Source organism: Lytechinus variegatus, chromosome 18, assembly GCF_018143015.1.
Source record: "Lytechinus variegatus isolate NC3 chromosome 18, Lvar_3.0, whole genome shotgun sequence".
NCBI lineage: Eukaryota > Metazoa > Echinodermata > Echinoidea > Temnopleuroida > Toxopneustidae > Lytechinus > Lytechinus variegatus.
This window is the reverse complement of record NC_054757.1, coordinates 10,043,293-10,064,091: the sequence shown is the minus strand read 5'-3', so window position 1 is coordinate 10,064,091 and position 20,799 is coordinate 10,043,293. Positions and strand designations below refer to the sequence as shown.

Sequence of the window (20,799 nt, the reverse complement as noted above, 5' to 3'; positions counted from 1 at the left end):
CATTATAGACCAATTTCACAACGTGAGAGGGCAGCAGACTGGTCGCCATGCTGCGGTGGGCGAATCAACTTTTATAGTACACAAGTCAATAGGGTATTTGGTACATTCGTTCGATTTTTATTTTTATTTTGGACCAATTGAGCAGATTTCTTGTAAGATTCACAATGAGCATTAATCGGAGAAGTTCAGGTCGCAGCTGTGCTGTGTTCAATTGCCACAACAATTGGAGAAAGCTTCAGAATTGGAAGCAAAGTGAATGTGAAATTCACTCGCCTTGGACTCATGAAGCCTGTTTGTGTGTGAAGCCGTACTCCCTGCATAGGTTTCCAGGCCGTGATGAAGGAATGCGTCGCCAGTGGCCCTCTCTTCCCCTTCCTCCTTTCTCCTTCCTCTCTGTTTTATTCTCTTGCCTTGCCCCCTCCTTTTGGATACTTATAGGCCTGCATAAAATGTGGTGGTGGTGGGTTTTTTTTGTGGGGGGGGGAGGGAGGGGGGATTTATTTGATCATGCTTAGATGGAAATATCAGTCCCTCTCTCTCTCTCTATCTCACACTATCCCTCTCTCTCTCTCTCCCTCTCACTATCCCCTTCTCTGTATTACACTATCCCTCTCTCTCTCCCTCTCACTATCCCCTTCTCTGTATTACACTATCCCTCTCTCTCCCTCTCTCACACACTCTCTCGCTAGCCCCCCCCCCCCTTTCTCACTATTCCCCTCTCCCCTCTCACTATCCCCCTCCTCTCACACATATCCCCCCCCCTCTCCCCTCTCTCATCCTCTCTCTCTCTCTCACTCTATGTCTCGTTCACTCTCCCGCTACTCTAACACAATTTACTAGCAACAAGAAGTGAGCTCCCTGATGAAAACCAACAGCGATTCTTGGTCATCATCAACTCACTTTTACTGACAAAACTAAGGGGAAAAAGTAGCCAAAGTGCAAAAATTCATCATACCTTCATCGGTCAGATATGGCCATTGTCTTACATCGTCTACCCAGGTGTCCATGCTTTATTTTATTGATTTATGATGAAGTTAATGACACAATATCAGAGCTTATCTGTCATCTTTCATTGAATTTGTACACAGAGCCAATCGCGGTCAGCGCACTTGCCCACCGCAGCAATGGCGTCACCGATAGAGGGCCAAATACATAAACCGGCCGTGAAATTGGTCTATAGGAATGTGTAAGCACTAGAACTATTGTGTGGATAATATAAAATAAACACCAGTTTTAGTGCATGAATCTGTGACTTTATAGGGACATTCCTTTTGATTGGGTGCCTGATCAATTTTTTTTCCTCTTTTTTTTAAATATCACTTTCAATCATGGAATAGGCTGAAAATTTTAGGAAATGATCTTATCAATTGTAAAATAAGAATTCATATGGTTCTCTTTAAAAAAGTTAAAAAATTAATAACTAACACTTTTGGAGGAATCAAATGTGAGATGATATGAGTAAAGTTCACATTTTTAACCTTTTACTAAAGTTTTAAATCCGCTTGAATATTAATAGCCTTTCTCACCTAAATGTGCCTCTCTCTACATCCTGTCCACTCAATCTGACATGGATCCCTTCTTTGAGCAGAGAACCGAAGGCAAGAGCCTCACCCAGAGCCCAGTCAATGGTTCGGTTCTTCACCATGTCCATACGTCCACGGAGAACACGCTTCAGACCTGGATGGGGAGGAGAGATAATAACAAGTATTTTTTCATATTGGGGAAGTTCACTCTGACAAAATGTTTGTTGTAAAGATAGCACAAAAAGAAATTAAAATATTGGTGAAGATACTTTATGTAATATAAAATGCATACATTTTGAATTTTCAATGGTTTGTGATGACTAACTTTTCATTTCTTTCAGTAGTGGGTATGAAATGATTTCTTTCAAATACAGTAATTATCATCATCTCTAAAATGAACAAGGAAAAGAGTAAACAAACCTCCATGAAGTGTGAGATCATCAGGGTTGGTACTGAACTTCTCTCCGATATAATTCAAGGTCTCTTCATCGATACCGGTCGATGGGTATTGAAGAGGGATCTCCTTGTTGAAGAAACCTAGGTCAAAGGTCAAAGAAAGAGGTAAGGATATATGTGCAACATAAACCCTAAGATCTTCCCTCATCTATTCATTTAATTACATCTAGTCCCATTAGTTTGGAGTTTGATCACTGGAAGTTTTAACTAGTCGAACTGAAGACGGACAGTCAACCTGCCCGAAACGTCGAATCTCTACTGCTTCTACTCATCATCTCTACTCGCCAACTCAAGCCAGCATCTCCTCATCCATCCTACTACTCCAGCTGTTTTCAAGTCATCAATCTCTTCTGGTTTACAATCCTTTTCAGGACTACATTCAAGAAAGATTGCTCTACTCTCAAACTTCCACTTTCTCGCCTATCCATTGCTTTTCTTCTTCTATCCACTGTTTCTATAACACTCCACATGGTGTACCGTAAACCACATCAGCGATTGATTCAAATTGGTATCCTTACAAAAATCAAATTCTATCAAGTTAAAAACAGAATATTTACTCACAATTCAAAAGAAGTCTTGATTAAGCAAACTTGGAGAAAAGGCTCTATTTGGTTTGCAATACATGTATTTGGTGATGGGGGTCTAACTACATGTATTTCTAAAATTTTGGCAATCTCTCTCTATATCCAACTGGACTTCTGAATTAATCCACTCCCAACTTATTACAAATACCAATCAGCCTGATATTTAGTTGTATACATGGCAAAACCGTGTCAGGAGGATATAAATTTTCTGACAGCAAAATACAGATCATAAAAATTCTGTCAAGGGGGGGGGGCACACTCTGTAATTGGAATTGTCTGACTTTGGCCAAGCTTCCATGTCACATGACCTACCATGATGTCACATGACCTACCATGCCAAGGTGAATCGAGCCAGTCAGCATTCCTTATCTCAGTGACTTTCTTAGCATTCTGGTAAGCATCCTCACAGATCTTATCATAGCCATCTTGCTCCTCCTGGTCATATTGATAGAAACAAAAGATGAAGGTCATTAAAGGACAAGTCCACCCCAGAAAAATGTTGATTTGAATAAAACAAGAAAAATAAAAGAAGCATAACACTGAAAACTTCATCAAAATCGGTTGTAAAAAAAAAGAAGAAAATTACGACATTTTAAAGGTTTGCTTAATTTCACAAAACAGCTATATGCACATCCTGGTGGGTATCCAAATCAGTCTAAATTAGGGGACTGATGATGCCATCCACTGAGATGCCAACTTTTGGAAATCAGAATTAGGGAGGATTTGCAACCGACACCAAATTATGTGTGCATAGCGCACATCTCGAGCGCAGAGCGCTCGACCCTTGTGGCCGGGGTCCAGGGCTCTGAAGCTCTGGGTTTCTAGATGCTCTGTGGTGCAATCTGACCCTTATTTTGGAGCATTTCACATGTTTTAAAAAAAACATTGTTCCCACTTTCTAACATAAAAATTAAGAAAAATATGCATTTTTACATGTAAAAAAAAGTGAGGGGACAATAGAAGAAAAGTACCTGCTCAACAATAATAATAGGGAGGAATTATAATAATCCAGTAAAGAAAAGCTCAGAGCAGATAACATCTTTCTCCTCGCCGGTCCCTTGCTTGGTGAAATAAGTCAACAGGTTAATTTACTAATAGCTGTAGCTAGAAGTAAACTTAGAAGATCTAGTCTTCGCAATGTCCCTATTCCATGAAATGTCCACGCAGCAAACTGTGCAAAATGCATGGTAAATTCCTCTTTCCGACTTCCGAATACATGGGTACTGGAGACTGTATTCAGTCTTATACTTCTGAGACCATTTCTCGGTCTTCTTTTCTTGATTTTCCACCATTTCGTGTCGATATCAACCCATCAATACGCCGAAATCTCGCACCGATAATCAACCGCACGACTTGACAAATCCAGCGGCCACGAGCGCACACGCCTCGCGAAGCTAGCTGGGCCTACCGGCCTGGTGCACAGTGGATTCCTGTTGGGCATATCACATGCACCAGCTTTTCGCTGCTCCTTATTTGTCTGCCTTTCACACAGAATTTAGTAGCAGCAAACGTAATGGAATTACTACATGCTAAAGTTAGCAGACAATACATGTACTTTCAATCCAATTTGATCAATGCAAAAAAATTGTAATTTCGGGAGGATATGGATGGTAATTGTAAGGGCGGGAGTTGGGATGAATTTTCGGGAGCCTCCCGATGAAATCGGGAGGGTTGGCATCTCTGCATCCACTCACTAGATGACATATGATAATCTAATTTTCTCCTCATCGTCCTGTAAACCAAAATTTTAATCCTGCCTGAACATGTGGAATCATCACTGTTTTTGTGGTTCAGTGAAGCTGGTCCTGACTGCCAAATCTGTAAAAATTGAAATATTGTATAATCTAAACAATAAAAACAAAAGAGAGTGAGAGTGAGTGAGGGACATCATTGACTCTCTCATTTGCATATCCCTAAGTTGTGCATATCACCGTTTGTGAAAAATAAGTGAAACTTTAAAGTGCCATAACTTTCTTATTTTACATCTCATTTTGATGAAATTTTCAGCGTTGTGCTTCTTTGATTTTTCTCTATTGATTCAAATCAACATTTTTCTGGGGTGGACTTGACTTTTAAAGAGATATCTATATTAAAATGGTGAATGGATCCCAAATTAATTTGCTTGTGTGTATGCACTGGGATAACCCCTTTCAAGCTCCTTGCAGCTTTTTGGTTTTCCCATATTTTTTTTACAACATAAGTTTAATGATTTCAAATGCATATACCTATTCACCATATCATTGATTTAATTATTACGTTTTCATTGTTTGAATGTACATATTTTGTATTGCTTTTATCATGAGAAATAAAGTCAGTCAGTCAATCAGTCAGTCAGTCAGTCACTCACTCAATCAATCAATTAATCAATCAATCAATCAATCAATCAGGCATATATTTGCCTATCTCATAAATTTACTTATGACCATTGATTTATGCTGTATAAATTCAAGTATAAATGACCAGTCAAGGTTTTGAGATGAGGATGGTTTATTAGCTAACAAGGATTCTCACCAGTATCACGGCCTTGCAAAGTTTAACTTACACGTACCATCATAATGATTGATAGCATGTCTGATGCATCAGTATCTGTTTTAAAAACATTCCATTACATAGACTTCTCCAATAAAATTAGCATTTAAATATCTGCTTGAGTGAAAGTTTGCAGTGGTCAAAAACATCAATTGCAAATTAAGATAATGAGGGGCAGTTCCAATGGAAAAGAGCGATTAAAGAAAATGAAGTTAATCTAAGACGCATTTGAATTTGAGTTTGAACTTTTTCTCTTTTTTCACACATCAAATAATATATCAACACAACACAATGCAAGACAACACATTTGATTGTAATAATACAGACTACATTCTGGCAAAGTAGTTCAGTATTCATATGACAGGAAGTGAGTGACAAACCTCAAACTCTTGTTCCGTCATGATTCCTTCCTGTATCTTCTCTTTAGCGTATTGCCTGAGGACTTGACTGTGACCACGGATCTTCTTGTACATCAGAGGTTGGGTGAACAACGGCTCGTCCATCTCGTTGTGACCATTGCGACGGTAGCATACCTACAATGAGAACACAGTTAAGAGGACTTTTTTTATGGCTGTGAATAGAAATCAAACACTGTCTTGTCTATAACTTCTTGCTGTCACCATGACCATGAATCTCATCCTAGTCTAGCTTGGAGAAGCTAGTACAGGAATTATTACTTCAAGGTTTAAGGCATGTAAAATCATGCTTGGAATAAGTCCCTACATTCATTTGTCAATCAGGGAAGTACATGCTTGCTTGGGTAGGAAATCTTTAAAAATCAGACGCACCAGCCATCTAAGTACTATGGCCCGTATTCTGAAATCGGGTTTAACTTAAATTCAGGTTTAAAGTTGTGGTTTAAGTATGGATAGCCAATTGTTACATAAATCACTAACAATGGAGAAATCGTATTTCAGCTCATTTGGCTCTTAAATCATTCATAATTTTCGAAGATTGATGAATCAGGAAAGAGCACAGTAAACATACAAAACACCCATCTAACAGCTTCCCATAATTTTAGCACAGAGTTAGACCATGGTCTAAGTTAAACCCAACTTCAGAATACGGGCCAATGTATTTGTTTAACATACAAAGTTTTGAAGAGAAGAAGAAAGCAAAACCTGAAAGGACATCCAAGTAAGTTATCAACATATGACACCAGCAAAAACTACCAATAAACAAAACGGCAAAACCATGAGTATAAAACTTATATTAAGCATAATATTTTAAGAACAAGTCTTACCAAATCAATGACGACATCGCTCTTGTACCTACAGCGCCATTTAGAGGCAACCTGACACACGTGCATGACTGCTTCCGGGTCATCAGCATTGACATGGAAGATGGGTGCGTTGACAACACGGGCCACGTCGGTACAGTAGGGGGAGGACCGGGAGAAACGAGGATCAGTGGTGAATCCAATCTAATGTGGTCGGAAATAAAATAGATCAAGATTTTACCAAAAAATAAACTTTGGAGATCGACTATTTCCTATGACATGCTTCACAGGATTCTGATAGGAAAGCTAATAGAAAACAAGAAAAATAAATAATTTCTGACAGTTTCCATGGCAAAAAAGGTATCACCATAAAGGCCTCATGGTAGTACAACATATATCTTTCTTAGGCAGGTCTTTGATCCTACAAAGGACCACTCAACATTTCGGCAAACCACGATTGAATTGATTCATGACTGTTTACATGAATCTGTTCATTGCAAACTTTTTGAGTTTCTCATATCATCTTAACCATGAAATCTGCACTTTAATAGTCAAATCAAAATCAATCTGAACATAATACAGAAACCTTTTGAGTAAAATCATTTATGTATCCATGTATTGTAACAAGAAATCGCTTCATGAGTGGAATACTCAGGGAGACATGTGAAGGTCTCCGAAGCGATCCCTTGACCTGAAAAAACAAATTGACACCCCCCCAATAGACATTAAAATTGATATCTCCATACCTGGTTGTTGATGACGACATGGATAGTTCCGTGAGTGGAGTACTCTGGGAGATCCGACAAATGGAACGTCTCGTAGACGATCCCCTGGCCAGAGAAAGCGGCATCACCATGCATCAAGATACTCATCACCTAGATTAACAAAATGATGTAAGAAATGAGGATTCAAGAACAACATGAAGTTGATGGATAGGAAGAAGGCTGAGGATGCAGACGTTGGGTTTGGAAGAAGCAGTGGACCGGTTGCCAAAGGCGAATGGGGTATGTTGGTATAGGCCCGTGCTGAGGAGGGATGATGAATATGATGGGCTTTTGAGTTTGAGGTGGGTGCTTGGTTCGAGGACGAGGGGACAGCCAAAAAAGACATGAAAGATGCAAGTGGAAGAGGGGTGGAGGAGGGTTGGTTGAAGTTAGAGGATGCTTTGGACTAAGTGCAGGGAGGGGGTAAGGGTGCCTGCTGGGAGTGTCAGGTGAATCAGGCCACCCCCGTTCACGGGGAAAAACCTGGATTAAAATATTTGATGATGAACATCATTACTGGAAGATGAAAAATTTGTGTAAGTGGATAAACTTACACCCTGATACCAAACCACACCCATTCTACTACCCCTCTCCTGCCACTCTCCTCACCCGATTACTCTCTGTATCACCCCCCCCCAGAACTGTTCCGTCCGGGTCTTGCCTTGGACCGTAGGATGAAACTATCTGAAAGTCGTGTCCATTATGCTGGTATTGCCCACAACAAAATTACTTATTCTTCTAAGTGGATTATCTCACTCCCCAAGATTAAACCACGCCCATTCTAGTACCCCTCTGCAGTGCCTCTTATCAATTATATACAATTTATACAAAAAAATGTGGAATAATGCTTGTAAGAGGATCTTACACCCTAAAACCAGCGCACCCTCTTTGTACCCCTTTGGTGTCCCCCTACTCACCTGGTTACCCTCAGTGTCGCCCCTGTAGAACTGCTCCGCCCTGGTCTTGCCCTGGACCACAGGATCAACAGCCTCCAGATGAGATGGGTTAGCTACCAGAGCGAGGTTGATGTTGCGTTTGCTGATGTGGTTGTGACGGGAGTGGGACATTCCAAGATGGTACTTGACATCCCCAGAGCCCTTGTAGAGAGGAAAAGAGTTCAGACTTTAACATACTTGATTCTTTTGGTGCACATTTATACAAATACATTATGATTAAACTGTTTAGTATTTTCTTCTAAACTGGTACCAGAGAGAAAAAAAAATTGAATCTATAGGATAGTTTAACAAAATTTGATGATTTTACTTTATCAAAAGGGGGAAAAATTGCATTCACAATTTACACCAATTAGTTTTCTCTCTCAAATTGGTACCAGAGAAAAAACTGTAGGATCTGTAGGTTAGTTAAAACTCATAATTTGAGGATCTTAATTTTTGAAAAAAAGAAATAATAGCATTAGCAATCAAATAATCTAATCAGTGCACACGCTTCGGTACATTCTTCACATACCAGCTTACATTCACATACCAGAAAAAAATTACATTGAACAATAACACCGATTTGTTTTCTCTTTCAATCGGTACCAGGGAGCATAATTTTTTTTATCCAAGTGATGTAATTAGCAGATTGTCTACACAGACAAATGTCACCTAGCTTTCCCTATCATATAATATATACCAAAAATCACTAAATCTTTACATCAGCAACATGCTACATACCTCATCAGCAGCTTCAAGTTTGGAGTCAAAATGGCAAAAGATCTGTTCCAGCGGCTTTCGGGCGACATTGGCAAGGACATTGAGTCGGCCACTGCAGTATTCAAAGAGACAAGACATGTGACAAATGAAAAACAGCAAGTTTTATCAGGCAGACTATATTAATAAATTGCATATTGCATATAAAATCAATACATGATTGGCAGCTAAATGGCAAATTTGGCATATTTGCAATAAAATAATAGGTTTGGTATTCGGATAATCAAACGTAAGTTGAACTACAGTCTTGAGAAAAATTTTAGTCCATATGTCAATGGAATGCTAAGTTTCATTTTCCTTATTCACAACAAAAACAGCGTACCAATTGACAATTCCTTAAAACTAATTGCTACTCATATTATCCTTAGTGTCTCATTCCATAGCTAACGTTATTTGATATCATTCCACTGGAAGATTGAATGTAATGAATAAGTTAGATGTTTCATTTACAATGGTAAACATCTGAAGGAAACCAAAATACAATTTTAAAACTAACGAGCTACTTAAAGACAATGAGTCATCAATTTCAACACAATAAATTATGAAAACAAACATGTGACCTTGATCAAAACAACGCCCTTCTGCAAGACATGACTTGGCGTAAATGATGGAAAACAAAATATTAAATTTTGGACTGTTGAACCACATTACTTTGTTTGCTCCTTGCATTAAACAAGTTCATAAACCCTTATCCATATTTACTGATAAATCGTAAAGTACTTCAAGCAAACATACATGATACATATACATATTTTACTTCTGTATGAAGTAAAATGCTCTCCAAATCCATACAAGAGATTGATTGACATCTATTTAACCCTTTGCATGTGATGCTCGGTATAACTCTAGTAAGGGTCAATGGAACATGTGCATTATAATTCATACTGAAATTAGTTCAATTACCCCACCCACCTTTCTACATACAAAAATATATGCACATATCTGGCACCTGTCCATCATGACTTAATTCCCCTAATGTAGCATTTGGGGGTATATTTGGTAGTAGTACCCCTTCTTTTACCAATCCTGTTTACAAGTACATGCTCTAAATCTCCAATCCCTTTTCTGTCCTCATCCCTTTGTCATTTCGCCACCCATCCCACTCTACCAGTTTCCACCATTCGTGCTATTGTCTTTCATACTCTTCAGTTACCATAGGCAATATCTGGTACCGTGACGTGTCTCTGCACCCCTTTGGGGTACATTTATTACCCCTATACCCTCTCCCTACCCCTTCCACCAATCTTTCCCATCTACCTACCTAGAGGCATCCCCAGGATAAAACTTTCCACCCCTTTGCCGCTGCACTCGTCAATGATTCATTTCAGGGCGGGGACGAGTACCTCCAGCACCCCTTTAGGCCAAAACTTTTTACCCCTCTCTACCCCTCTCACCAATCCTCCCATCTACCTACCGGTGGGGCATGCCAAGGATAAAGCTCTCCACCCCCTTAGCACTGCACTCGTCGATGATCGATTTCAGGGCTGGAATGAGTACCTCGCACCCCTCCAGGCCGAATCGCTTCTCAGCTGACCACTTACGGGCAAGAAACTCTTCAAACCTGAAACAGAGGTCAAGAGATCATTGTAAGTGCCCTTAATAGTCCTTGGCCTCACTCATTGTGATGGTAGTTACATTGTAAATCATAACAATACAAGGTCTTTTTGCATCATATGGATAATAGGAAATGCCGGATGATACAGTTCTTTGATCTTTCAAGGGCCTTACGTAATATGACATCAGCATTATTTTCTGGTGATTGTAAACATCTGATGGATGATTCATCACATGAGAAGAATTTGGAAAATTCAGATTTCTCAAAAGATACAAGAGAAGCAGCAAGATTCATATGTAGCTTTGGTTTGAAATACTAAGAAATTAGAACTTAAATAGGCAAATTTCTGAAATGACAAAAAATCTCTATGCAACATTGGAATGTTTCCGCTGCTCACACTGCAAGTGACGACCACAATAATCCCAACAATATTCTCAGATCTATTTTTTAGAAAGTTATCACACAAGAACAATTGATGAATGCCAAACATACAAATAAACATAATGTATCAGATATATTACATGATGTTCTGTGTCTATAGATATTATCAACAAGATTGGGGTTGTCGGCCATACAGTCATGTTTAACTATTTTTTCCTTGATTTAAGTAAGGAAAGTATGTTCATAAAACGGGTAGTACAGTATTCTTGATTGTTGAATTTCAACCAGGCAAGCGCATGTCATGGATAGTATCCTTTTCACACTCCTTGAAATTAGGAATGAGATGGCTTGGACCATACGAACCTGGTGGAGCGGATGAGACGCTCCAGGATGAGTCTCTTGTCCATCTTGGAGAACTGCATGGCTCCAGGCTTCTCAAACTGCTGCCTGATCCAGTCACACTTCTCCCTGTCGTTGATGAACATGTACTCTACACCAATGCTGCGGCAGTACACATTCTGTATGAGATAGAATAAATACACATATACATGACATAATGAAATAGTGTAGGTGAGGATAATGATCCCTGTGGTACCCACAGACAATGCTGTGGCAGTACACATTCCATGAGAGGTGGAATGCACATGCATAATCACCTAGAAATAATACTGATTCAAGGTAAGAATACTTACTGTATCCCCATGAAACACTTCAAAATATGGGAAAATGTGACAAACATCTAATTGACAGAAATGAAAATGAATAGATACAATGACAGAAACTGCCTGCTTAAAAGCAGCCTTGGGCGAGAGATATATGTTGGTTACTTTTAAAAATCTTTGACCCCGAAATGGTAAGAAAAGTTTGCAATTTTTTTACCATTTCTGCAAAAAGATATCAGGGTCCCGTTACACAAAGGTTAGCGATTGATCGTACTCTTGATTTTCCAATTGATTGTACATAGTAGTCTATGCTATCAATCGTAGAAAAATGTTCTAACCTTGTGTTGCTTACCTTTGTGTTACGGGAACCTGATCAAGCCCTGTCCCGTAAAGTGACCAAAGCCAAATTTCAGCTCGGGTGCAAATAAACTTGGTTCATCTTCAATCATCTTTCATCAACCATAGTAAGAGTAAGATAAGAAAACCCTACTACTTCAACATGTTCAGGGCGATTCCATACGTGTCGTATGGGACAATTTCTAGTTTTCTAGCCAATGCTTGCGCAATAAACTATTTTTTTTGTCAATGATAAAGCTATAGTGGGTAGTCATGTGAAAAACTAATAACCAACACAAAAGAAATGATTATGGGCAAATTATAGGTGAAAATGTTGTGTGTCGTACGGGAAGCAGAAATGTCCCGTACGACAAGCAACATTTTAAGCTCTAATTCATCTATGGACGACATATTTTTGTTGGTTGTCATGTTTTTTCATGTCTACCCAGTAGTACTTTAATATTACCACAAAGCAAATTGAAGTTCTTCGTTCGATTGGACAGCAGGTTGAAAATTGTTCCGAAAATGGATTTTTCTAGCATGGAATCACGATCACCTTTCATCTACTCACCTCAAGCCGGTCAATAATCTCTCGGAGGGGCAGGGCCTGCTCGTCACCACCGATGAACGTGGTCGTGGGGAGGGTGAAGACCCGATCCATGTCTTTGTCATCTTGGAAAGGTCAAAGGTCGCAGAGGAGAGAACAAAAGAAGAAAGGGTGTTGGGAAGGAGTATCTTTTATCACATGTATGCAAATTCACTACAAGCATTTATTACTAGACATGATCTTTTGATAACTTTTGGAAAATATATTGGTGAAATTCTTACTGATCATGAGTCTGCAAGTCTACTTGAATGATCAGAGGACATTAGAATTTGCATTATACTGCCCTACTTTGACAACAGGAAGGAAGTGATATATTGACTAAACCTCAAGTTTTAGTCTGGATGTGTTCACACCCCACAAACTGAATGTTTCTTCCAGGCCAAACGTTCTGAAATAAAATTACTGGTGCTGCTACAAGTTATGGCTGGATAACCATCAAGCTAATACATCGATGTCTACACGTATGTAAATCACGGACACATTTTGCTCTTGTAAAGGAAATCTATTGTGCTTCTGTTACTATCCTTGAGGAAGAAAACATTTTCATATCTACCTTAGATGGCAGAGGGAGTCTTTCATTGTGTACCATGTCAGTGATTTCAATGAGATATTTGTTCTCAGCCAATCAGAGACAACTATTTCCATAGCTTATAACAATACGTTGTGAAAACCAGAAAACAAAATTGCTTTGTGAATAGCTCCATTGCTACAATGATATCTATCAATCTTGTAAGACACTGGATGTCAAACCAAGCTATGTATTCACATATGAATAATCAATATATTTTCACCTCTTGTAATTATCATTAACCATCATTCTTTGAAAATCATGCTTCTATCCTAAAGATAAGTAATATAAATATTTAAATATTAATTCAAGTAAAAAAAATAATTACAAAATACAATAACTTAGAATGAAATAAAATAAACCATGTGAAAGTACCTAAAAGGTGTGCAACAGGATGAATACTTTGATTTTATCATACTCATGATCAAAACAAAACCCCGGTGTATTTTTCCCCTGACAGTACCAGATTGCAGCATATGGCATCTGCACAGACGGTGAGGCAGGCCATACGCATTGCATTATACATGGAGCCTCCCTCCAGTCATCTTCTTTTCACTTGCAATGCAGAAATTCACTCTCAATGTACAAGTTGTGACATCATAGAGCATGAGGTAGTACTATTACAGCAATGACTCACTCTCTATCCGAATAGAGTTTCATTGAGATAGCAACTAAATTAGGAACATTATGTCTATATAAAAAAATCAAGTTAAAGTACTGCAAATTCTCCTTTCAACCTCATAAATAATAATCATTCTTGCTTATATAGCACCTAATACCTCTTTACCAAAAGCCTCCAAGTGCTCTACAATAAATGCAACATAATTATCCTGGCTTTAGCCAAGCTACTTTATAGCGCTCAAGGATTTCAAACAATAAATTCCTGCCAGGTACACATTTACCTCACCTGGGTCGAATGCAGCACAGTGTGGATCAAAGGAATCTACACCATGGCTGGGATTCGAACCCATGATCCTCGGTTCCAAAGTCCAGAGACTAATCCACTGGGCCACGACACTCCGCAAAAGTAATTAAAAAATAATAAAATATGCTGAGCATTACTGGCACCATTTCTCATTACCATGCCCCTTGGAAATGATGCAGAAGCCCATGGTCTCCTCATTTTCCTCTCAGCAAATATAGATAAGTTTTTTTATCATCATGAAAACCCAACCAAAAAAGGGCTTCCACTCCATATAAAAAGAAATGATATAGCAATTTTTCTCATGATCAGGTCCCTTGGAATTGATGTGAATGCCAAAGGTCCCCTGGTTTCTCACAAGGGTATGCTTTCTTAACAATCATAACAAACCCAAACCACAATGATTGCTAAAGTGTGTTTCCTTTCCATACAAACAGGTGTTTAAGGGCTTGCACTAAAAATACACCACTCTTCACATTATAGTCCTTCCCATCACGATATTATGCCTTTAAGTGAGCCTCCCGTCCTTATTTAGATGCAAGAATAGTATGGGAGTCTACTGGGACAAGGCAATCAGGTGAATTGAAGGTAAATTAGCCGAGGTTCTTGATTTGAGCTAGCTACATTGATGAAGATATGGATAGCACGGCACCATCCCCAAGTGTGAAAAATAGCTCTTCCCATTATTGCTTATATTCAAGCAATATCCTTGGGTAGTGTCAAAGGCACTATTATAATATGTTATAATCAAAGGAGATTTTTTCAGCTGATATATTAGTAAACAGGTCGAAAGTCCAATAAATACCTGAAATGGCAAAAGAAAAATGATGTCAAAAATCTCCCCAAACTTTCAGTATATTTTAAGAATAATTCATATGGAACTGAGTGTGAGTGGAGAATCTGACAAAAACCACTATTGAAAATGTACTAGTGAGGTTATGTACCATACCAGTGTGTTGACTCTGAATACATGTACAATGATGATATGCTATTTAATCTGATTATTATTTTTAAGTGACCGACAATGAGGTGATCAAATTGTCATTAACAAAAATGAGACAGATGATGGACGGGGGGGGGGGGGGGGGGGTGTCGACAAATGAGTAAAACCCACCATTGACAAATTTTGAAGGATTATTCATGAAATGCAATTAGAGCCACAAGATTGCCTTCAGAAGTCATTTGCCAGGTCAGATAACTTCAGGCAATGCTTTAGATGGTTGAAATGAACATCATGATACCCCTTTAACAGGAAGCAATATAAGTATGACAGAATCATCCAAGAACATTCTGTAAGAACAGACTACAGTCATGGTTTGATAGAAATGGATGACTCATATATGTAAAAATATATCCAGCAATAATGTAGCCACAATTTTATGGGGCAACTTACAAAATAAATCTTGCTGAAAATATGATATTCACTCCCGCCAATTAGTACATAATTACATATTTATAAATATCCCTTCGAATTAGAGAAAATTAATTTTCATAATATAAATGTGTTTAAATATAATAAAAAATATAATAATTGTAAGCTATTTTACTTTGTTGAACTATATCAAAAGGTATCCTCAACCAGCGCAGCTAAGTATAAATTTTGCACAACAATAGACCACAATAAATTAATAATAAATATTGTAAAAATAATAAGAGATGAATGAAGATGCATGTATCATATAAAGGTGTAAATATCTACATTTTTTTTCTTCAATAAATAAATAGGGATGTATTGAGGGTTGGAGATGTAAATATACTGTAGACTACATATACATGTAATTACATGAATATCGTAAGTTTTATACAGCCTGAATGCTGCCCTTTTCTTGTAAATAAATGAAGCATTCAATGCTTTTGCACAACAAACCCTTTAATATCATTAATGAAGGCTGGCTGTTAGGGTGCTAGGCTGCTGTACATGTACATTTCGTCAGCAAGGCAAAAGTAAGTCTTAAAGGCAAAGTCCACCTGATAATTTGGATTTCATAAAAGCAGAAAACTTTAAAGGAAAAATATTGGTGAAGGTTTGATGAATATCTATCAAAGGATGAACAAAGTTATGAAATTTTAAAATTTTGAGTTTGTGACATTATAGACAAGTAGCTCCTGCATATAAAGCATGTAATATGTGGAAGCGCCGTGGTGTAGCGGTTCTGACTCTCGCCTTGTAATCAGAGGATCGTGTGTTCGAATCCCACCATGGCCTAGCGCCCTTTGGCAAGGCGTCAATCCACACATTGCCACCCTAATCCAGGTGCTAATTAAGTACCAGTAGAAACAACTGTCATTGTGGTTGGTTTAGCAAGTGTGCGCCTCACAGGCTGCTTGAAATGCTATGAATCCAGTGACCGGGTAATAATAGTGAAGCGCTTTAAACAGTCGTAGATTGATAAAGTACTATATAAAATTAAATGCCAATTATTATTATTATCATTCTCAAATATACCATTATCCAAAAAGCTTAAAGTTAATTTTATTTGTGTTGTGGATATATCTGACATATCATTTTATCACAAATTCAAAACTCTAAAAATTCATAACCATCTTATTATTTGATAAATTTTCAGCAAACCTTCATTAATGATTTTCTATGAATTTTCTGACTTTTTCTGACTTAACGTCAGAGTGAACTTCCCCTTTAATATAATACTAATCGTATTATTGCATAAAAGGGGAGGACTCCTAAGAATGCAAGGAGGTGAATATACTATTTAGCATTATTATTTTTTATTCTTTGTGCATTAACACCAACACAAAATAACATAAAAATATGTGCTGTGCAAAAGAGAACAAACAAAAAAATTCTGCCCACATTGATTCTATTATTTTGACGGACTACAAAGAGGAAACATTTTTTCATCATTTAAAAAATAGCATTCCTGCATTCATATTAGGCATTTATTCAATATTTCAAATTTGTCATGGACACTGCATTTTGATTCAACAAAATCGCAGAACAGAAAGAACATTGCTATTGAAAATATGAGAATGTGATCAAGTTAACCATAAAAATTAATTAGGCCATGAAAAACTTTATAATAGATCTTCACATGTCACCTATCTATACACTCTTTCCTGTATAAAGGGATCTCCTTTCTTATTCATTTTTTTATGAAATGAGTAAAAATTCCAAAATATTCTTCTCAAAGATCAAATATACATTATAACACATGATACTCAAATTCTGAATCTAAGAAGCATATGTTATTGAACAGGAAAATTAAGTGAATTTTTTTTATAACATGTTTTTGTTTATTCTATGCAAATGTACTGTATTATACAATTCACTTTAACAAAAAGATTCAAACCGTTAAACACCAATAGCAAATATCTAGGCCAAGCACTGAATTAAAAAAAAACTTATTCATGCTTACTAGTAACCGAGATCCAATAGTTGGATCCATGTTACAAAAAAATACATGCCAATTTTCTATTATGAGCACAAAAGTTAGAAAAGGCCCAAATTTAATGTGCACTATTAAAGGGGGGGGGGGGTCAGGAAAATGAAACAAGTCTGATGTTCTTTCCTTTAACATGGCATATTGGTACTAAGTTTACAGACTAAAAAAAAATAATTTCAAAAGGGCGGTAATTGAATGATAAAGATCATCATTCAAAAAAGGTTATTTCCACTTAAGTATAGATTTATCCAAAAACCAGCATTCCCAAACTACATCATGCTTGCTGCTCTACAAATTCTAGCACAATTCCAAACAAAAAATTGGTGGAACATTTGATGCTACTCAGTGGACACCATTTTGCATTTTTTGTTACAATTTTTCTTTTCTCTCCCTCTCACACTCACTCTTCCACCATGCTCAAATAATTCCAAGAAAAATATGTTTGTTTGAGCTTCCTGCAAATTAGACATGTAATGAATTCTAATGTTATTGAAACAAACCAATCAAAATCATCGTTAGTTCCCAGTGGGAGCCCTTCTAACCAATAGGAAGGCCCGTGACAGGTATAGGGCGTATCCCCTATACAGTTGTGGGCATCGCGCAATACATGAATATTGATGCGCTTAATTACAAAGAGAGACAGGGAGCAGTGAAGGATTTTAGAGGAATATATATGTAGGGCCTAACTAATCGTAGCATGAAAAAATAATTTTGAAAATTGTCATGGATGAGTGAAACTAATACCACAATCTAATCTAAATAATATCATTATATGCTTGACATTCAGTCGGCAGGGTATCGGGATATTTGGTACTAAAAGATATGACAAAATTTATGACTGCTACCCCCTGTCATAACTTTTGTCATATCTTGCGCTTGTATTAAAGGATTACGCGCATTTAAAGCCGCATATTTTTGGTTCGCGCTAAAGATAAGAGGTAAAATTTATGACAATTTTTGTGACAAAAGTTATGACATCCACCAGAATACCGAATTTGTCATATCTCTGAGAAAAGATAAAATATGGAGAAAAGACAATGTTCAAAATACCGCCCCTGGTTTCCTTTTTTTGTGGGACGCACTTTACATAAAAGGGGTGTTCTCACTATCCAAAAGCAAGCAATATTTTCCAGTCTAATATACACCGTGTTAACACTTAATCGGCTTTTGCATCGGCTTTTTCATAGCATGTAAACGCGATTAACTTGCATCGGCCTACGGTTCAGAACTGGCAATTTTGCACCACCAAAGTAGTAGGTTCAGAACCGCGAGCCGATGCAGAGTCGGCTTTTTTAAAAAGCCAAACCTGCATCGGCAATTGGTGTGCATTTCAATTACTTTACCATTGTGACGCGATTGTAAGAGCACGGATCCGACGTTGTCTTTATTATGACGTATATTGATGGTGTGCGTATCATTTCAGGTTTTTGCATCGGCTCGCGGTTCTGAACCGCGAGCTGTAACAGAGTGTAAACAAAGTGCAAGATAAACCAAAAGCCAATTCTGCATCGGCTTTTGGTTCTGAACCAAAAGCCGATCAAGTGTAAACACAATAACTATGTACGTAACACACGTCTCTGGTCACACCAAAATTTTTCCTAATAAATATTCAAAGGGAAGTGTGGACAGTCTTCTCAGTATTAGACAGGATAAATATGTCCATTATATTGGCAATACTGTGGTCACAGTGTGGTGTCTAAATCTCATTTGGTTTGAAAATATCATCACATTTTCCTAATCTGTTAAAAAAATAATTGAAAAAACGTTATGAAAGACTGTGGAAAAAGGTGAAAGTGTTCCTCACTACATTGTTATTTTGAATCCATAATGTGGTCACTGTGGCAAGCTGTCATTCGCCATGTTTCTACAGAGAATTGCTAAAAATGGTTTATCTTTTCCGGAATCGAAAAACCGTATCACCCTTACACCAACCTGTCTACAGAGCGAATAATCCAATTAACTCACATTCCACATTGCAAATAAACGGATTAACACAGCAATAACCATCTCCCAGAGGTGGTTATGAGAAACCGTATTTTGTGCGATCGATGTGCGTGTTTCTACAGGGAAGTTTTCCAGAATTCTGGATACTTACGCGGGTAATACCGTTTAACGATTCTCTGTAGAAACATGCCGATTGTAATCAGCCATACCACACTCGTAGAAAAACATTATTTAGATAAAGGTTTTCTTAAAGAAGTGACTAGGTGTGCATCATCAATATTAACAAACTGGAAAGGGTAACAAAGCGCTACTCCAAAAGGTCAAGTGTGCACATAGCTCCACTTTTTTCTCCTGCATGTACATGTTGTTTCTTACGTGTTTGTATGGCCCCAAATATCGTTGATTGTGTCACAAGGTGGTTTCAGACCGCCTCAAAGTTTGTCCATTCCAGGTATTTTGGCAGTGTGAAAGCAATTTACGCGTAATCTCCCAGAAATAAAATACCCGCTAAATAGTAGGTACTTGTCAAAATTATAAAAATCTCATGGGAATATTTCCAAGGTCGAAGGTATTTTGGCAGTGTGAAAGCAAATTAAGGGAACTTTTAGCCCAACATGTTAATGGGCGCCGTGGGTGGCTCAGTGCTGAGCTAGCGATTTTGAATCTCATGCCTTGCTTGGTTATCAGACTATACTGCGCATGCTCGTAACTTCAGGCACTTATCCCAAAGAGAATGTTTCGGGGCAGTTTGAATGCGAAAATAATTTAACGGGCATTTTTTAGCCTGAAAAAGTTCTTGTAATTTAATCTGGATTCTTGTGATCTAGGCGGTTTGAAACCACCTCCAGACTACTTTTCCTGTAGCTTCAAGGTCAAGTATGCGGCGGCAAACTATGAGCTCAATCCAGTTTCTTTTTATATCAATGGTGTGCATCACTATAGTTAAACTGTGCCTAATTGGTGTAAAATAAGACACACACAAAATGTGAAAATCAAGTCTACACACTACACCGTAATGTGCATATTGTGTTTTTTCCAACTACTTGGAAACACTAGAAATATAATAAATACACCAATACAACTCAATAAAAAAAGTCAAAGAAAAATATAAAGAAAAACATGTTAAGCAACTTCATAGGCATCAATCCAGCATTGTTTTTCAGCTTTGAAAAACTAACTAGTATTCCAATGTCATCACAAAAAAACCCCAAAACATATTGGGTTTTGCTCACAAATCTTCCAATAAATCTTATCGACGCAAAAAATAAGTCAAATATTTGATACAGACAACCATGATTGTCTGTATCAATCAAATATGACATTTCCCCTCCATATTTGGATACATTACTCAATGTTTGACTGTTTTGCTAGCAATATGGCTTTGAAGTAATGCATATTTTAAAAAAAATGTTCAGGAGTTCCATGGACATGAAGCAATGCATGTTAATTTGTGCAGAGAACAATCACATTTTCTCCTATTTGGCCTATATCCATTACACTGGACCGATGCTGAGAAAGTGCCTATTAATCCTACACTTCATTAATAAGTGAAAAATGGGGTGTTTCAGAAAACCATTTGTAAAATATGAATACAGAAAATGAAATTTTGAATGATTAATGCTATTTAATTTCTGAA

General features: G+C 37.6%; 1 protein-coding gene across 2 annotated transcripts in view; it reads right to left on the bottom strand.

Moving 5' to 3' along the window:
* Nucleotides 1-20,799, bottom strand: part of LOC121432095 (2-oxoglutarate dehydrogenase, mitochondrial-like) — a 67,430-nt gene that overhangs the window by 14,180 nt on the left and 32,451 nt on the right. For both annotated transcript variants that reach the window (XM_041629944.1, XM_041629945.1), the window contains exons 4-14: nt 12,293-12,393; nt 11,087-11,241; nt 10,202-10,348; nt 8,752-8,842; nt 7,993-8,172; nt 7,058-7,186; nt 6,336-6,515; nt 5,473-5,625; nt 2,896-2,998; nt 1,944-2,060; nt 1,527-1,677 (exon numbers count right to left, since the gene is read on the bottom strand). In XM_041629944.1, the coding sequence (XP_041485878.1) occupies nt 1,527-1,677; nt 1,944-2,060; nt 2,896-2,998; nt 5,473-5,625; nt 6,336-6,515; nt 7,058-7,186; nt 7,993-8,172; nt 8,752-8,842; nt 10,202-10,348; nt 11,087-11,241; nt 12,293-12,393 (1,507 nt within the window). The remainder of the gene's footprint in view (nt 1-1,526; nt 1,678-1,943; nt 2,061-2,895; nt 2,999-5,472; nt 5,626-6,335; nt 6,516-7,057; nt 7,187-7,992; nt 8,173-8,751; nt 8,843-10,201; nt 10,349-11,086; nt 11,242-12,292; nt 12,394-20,799) is intronic.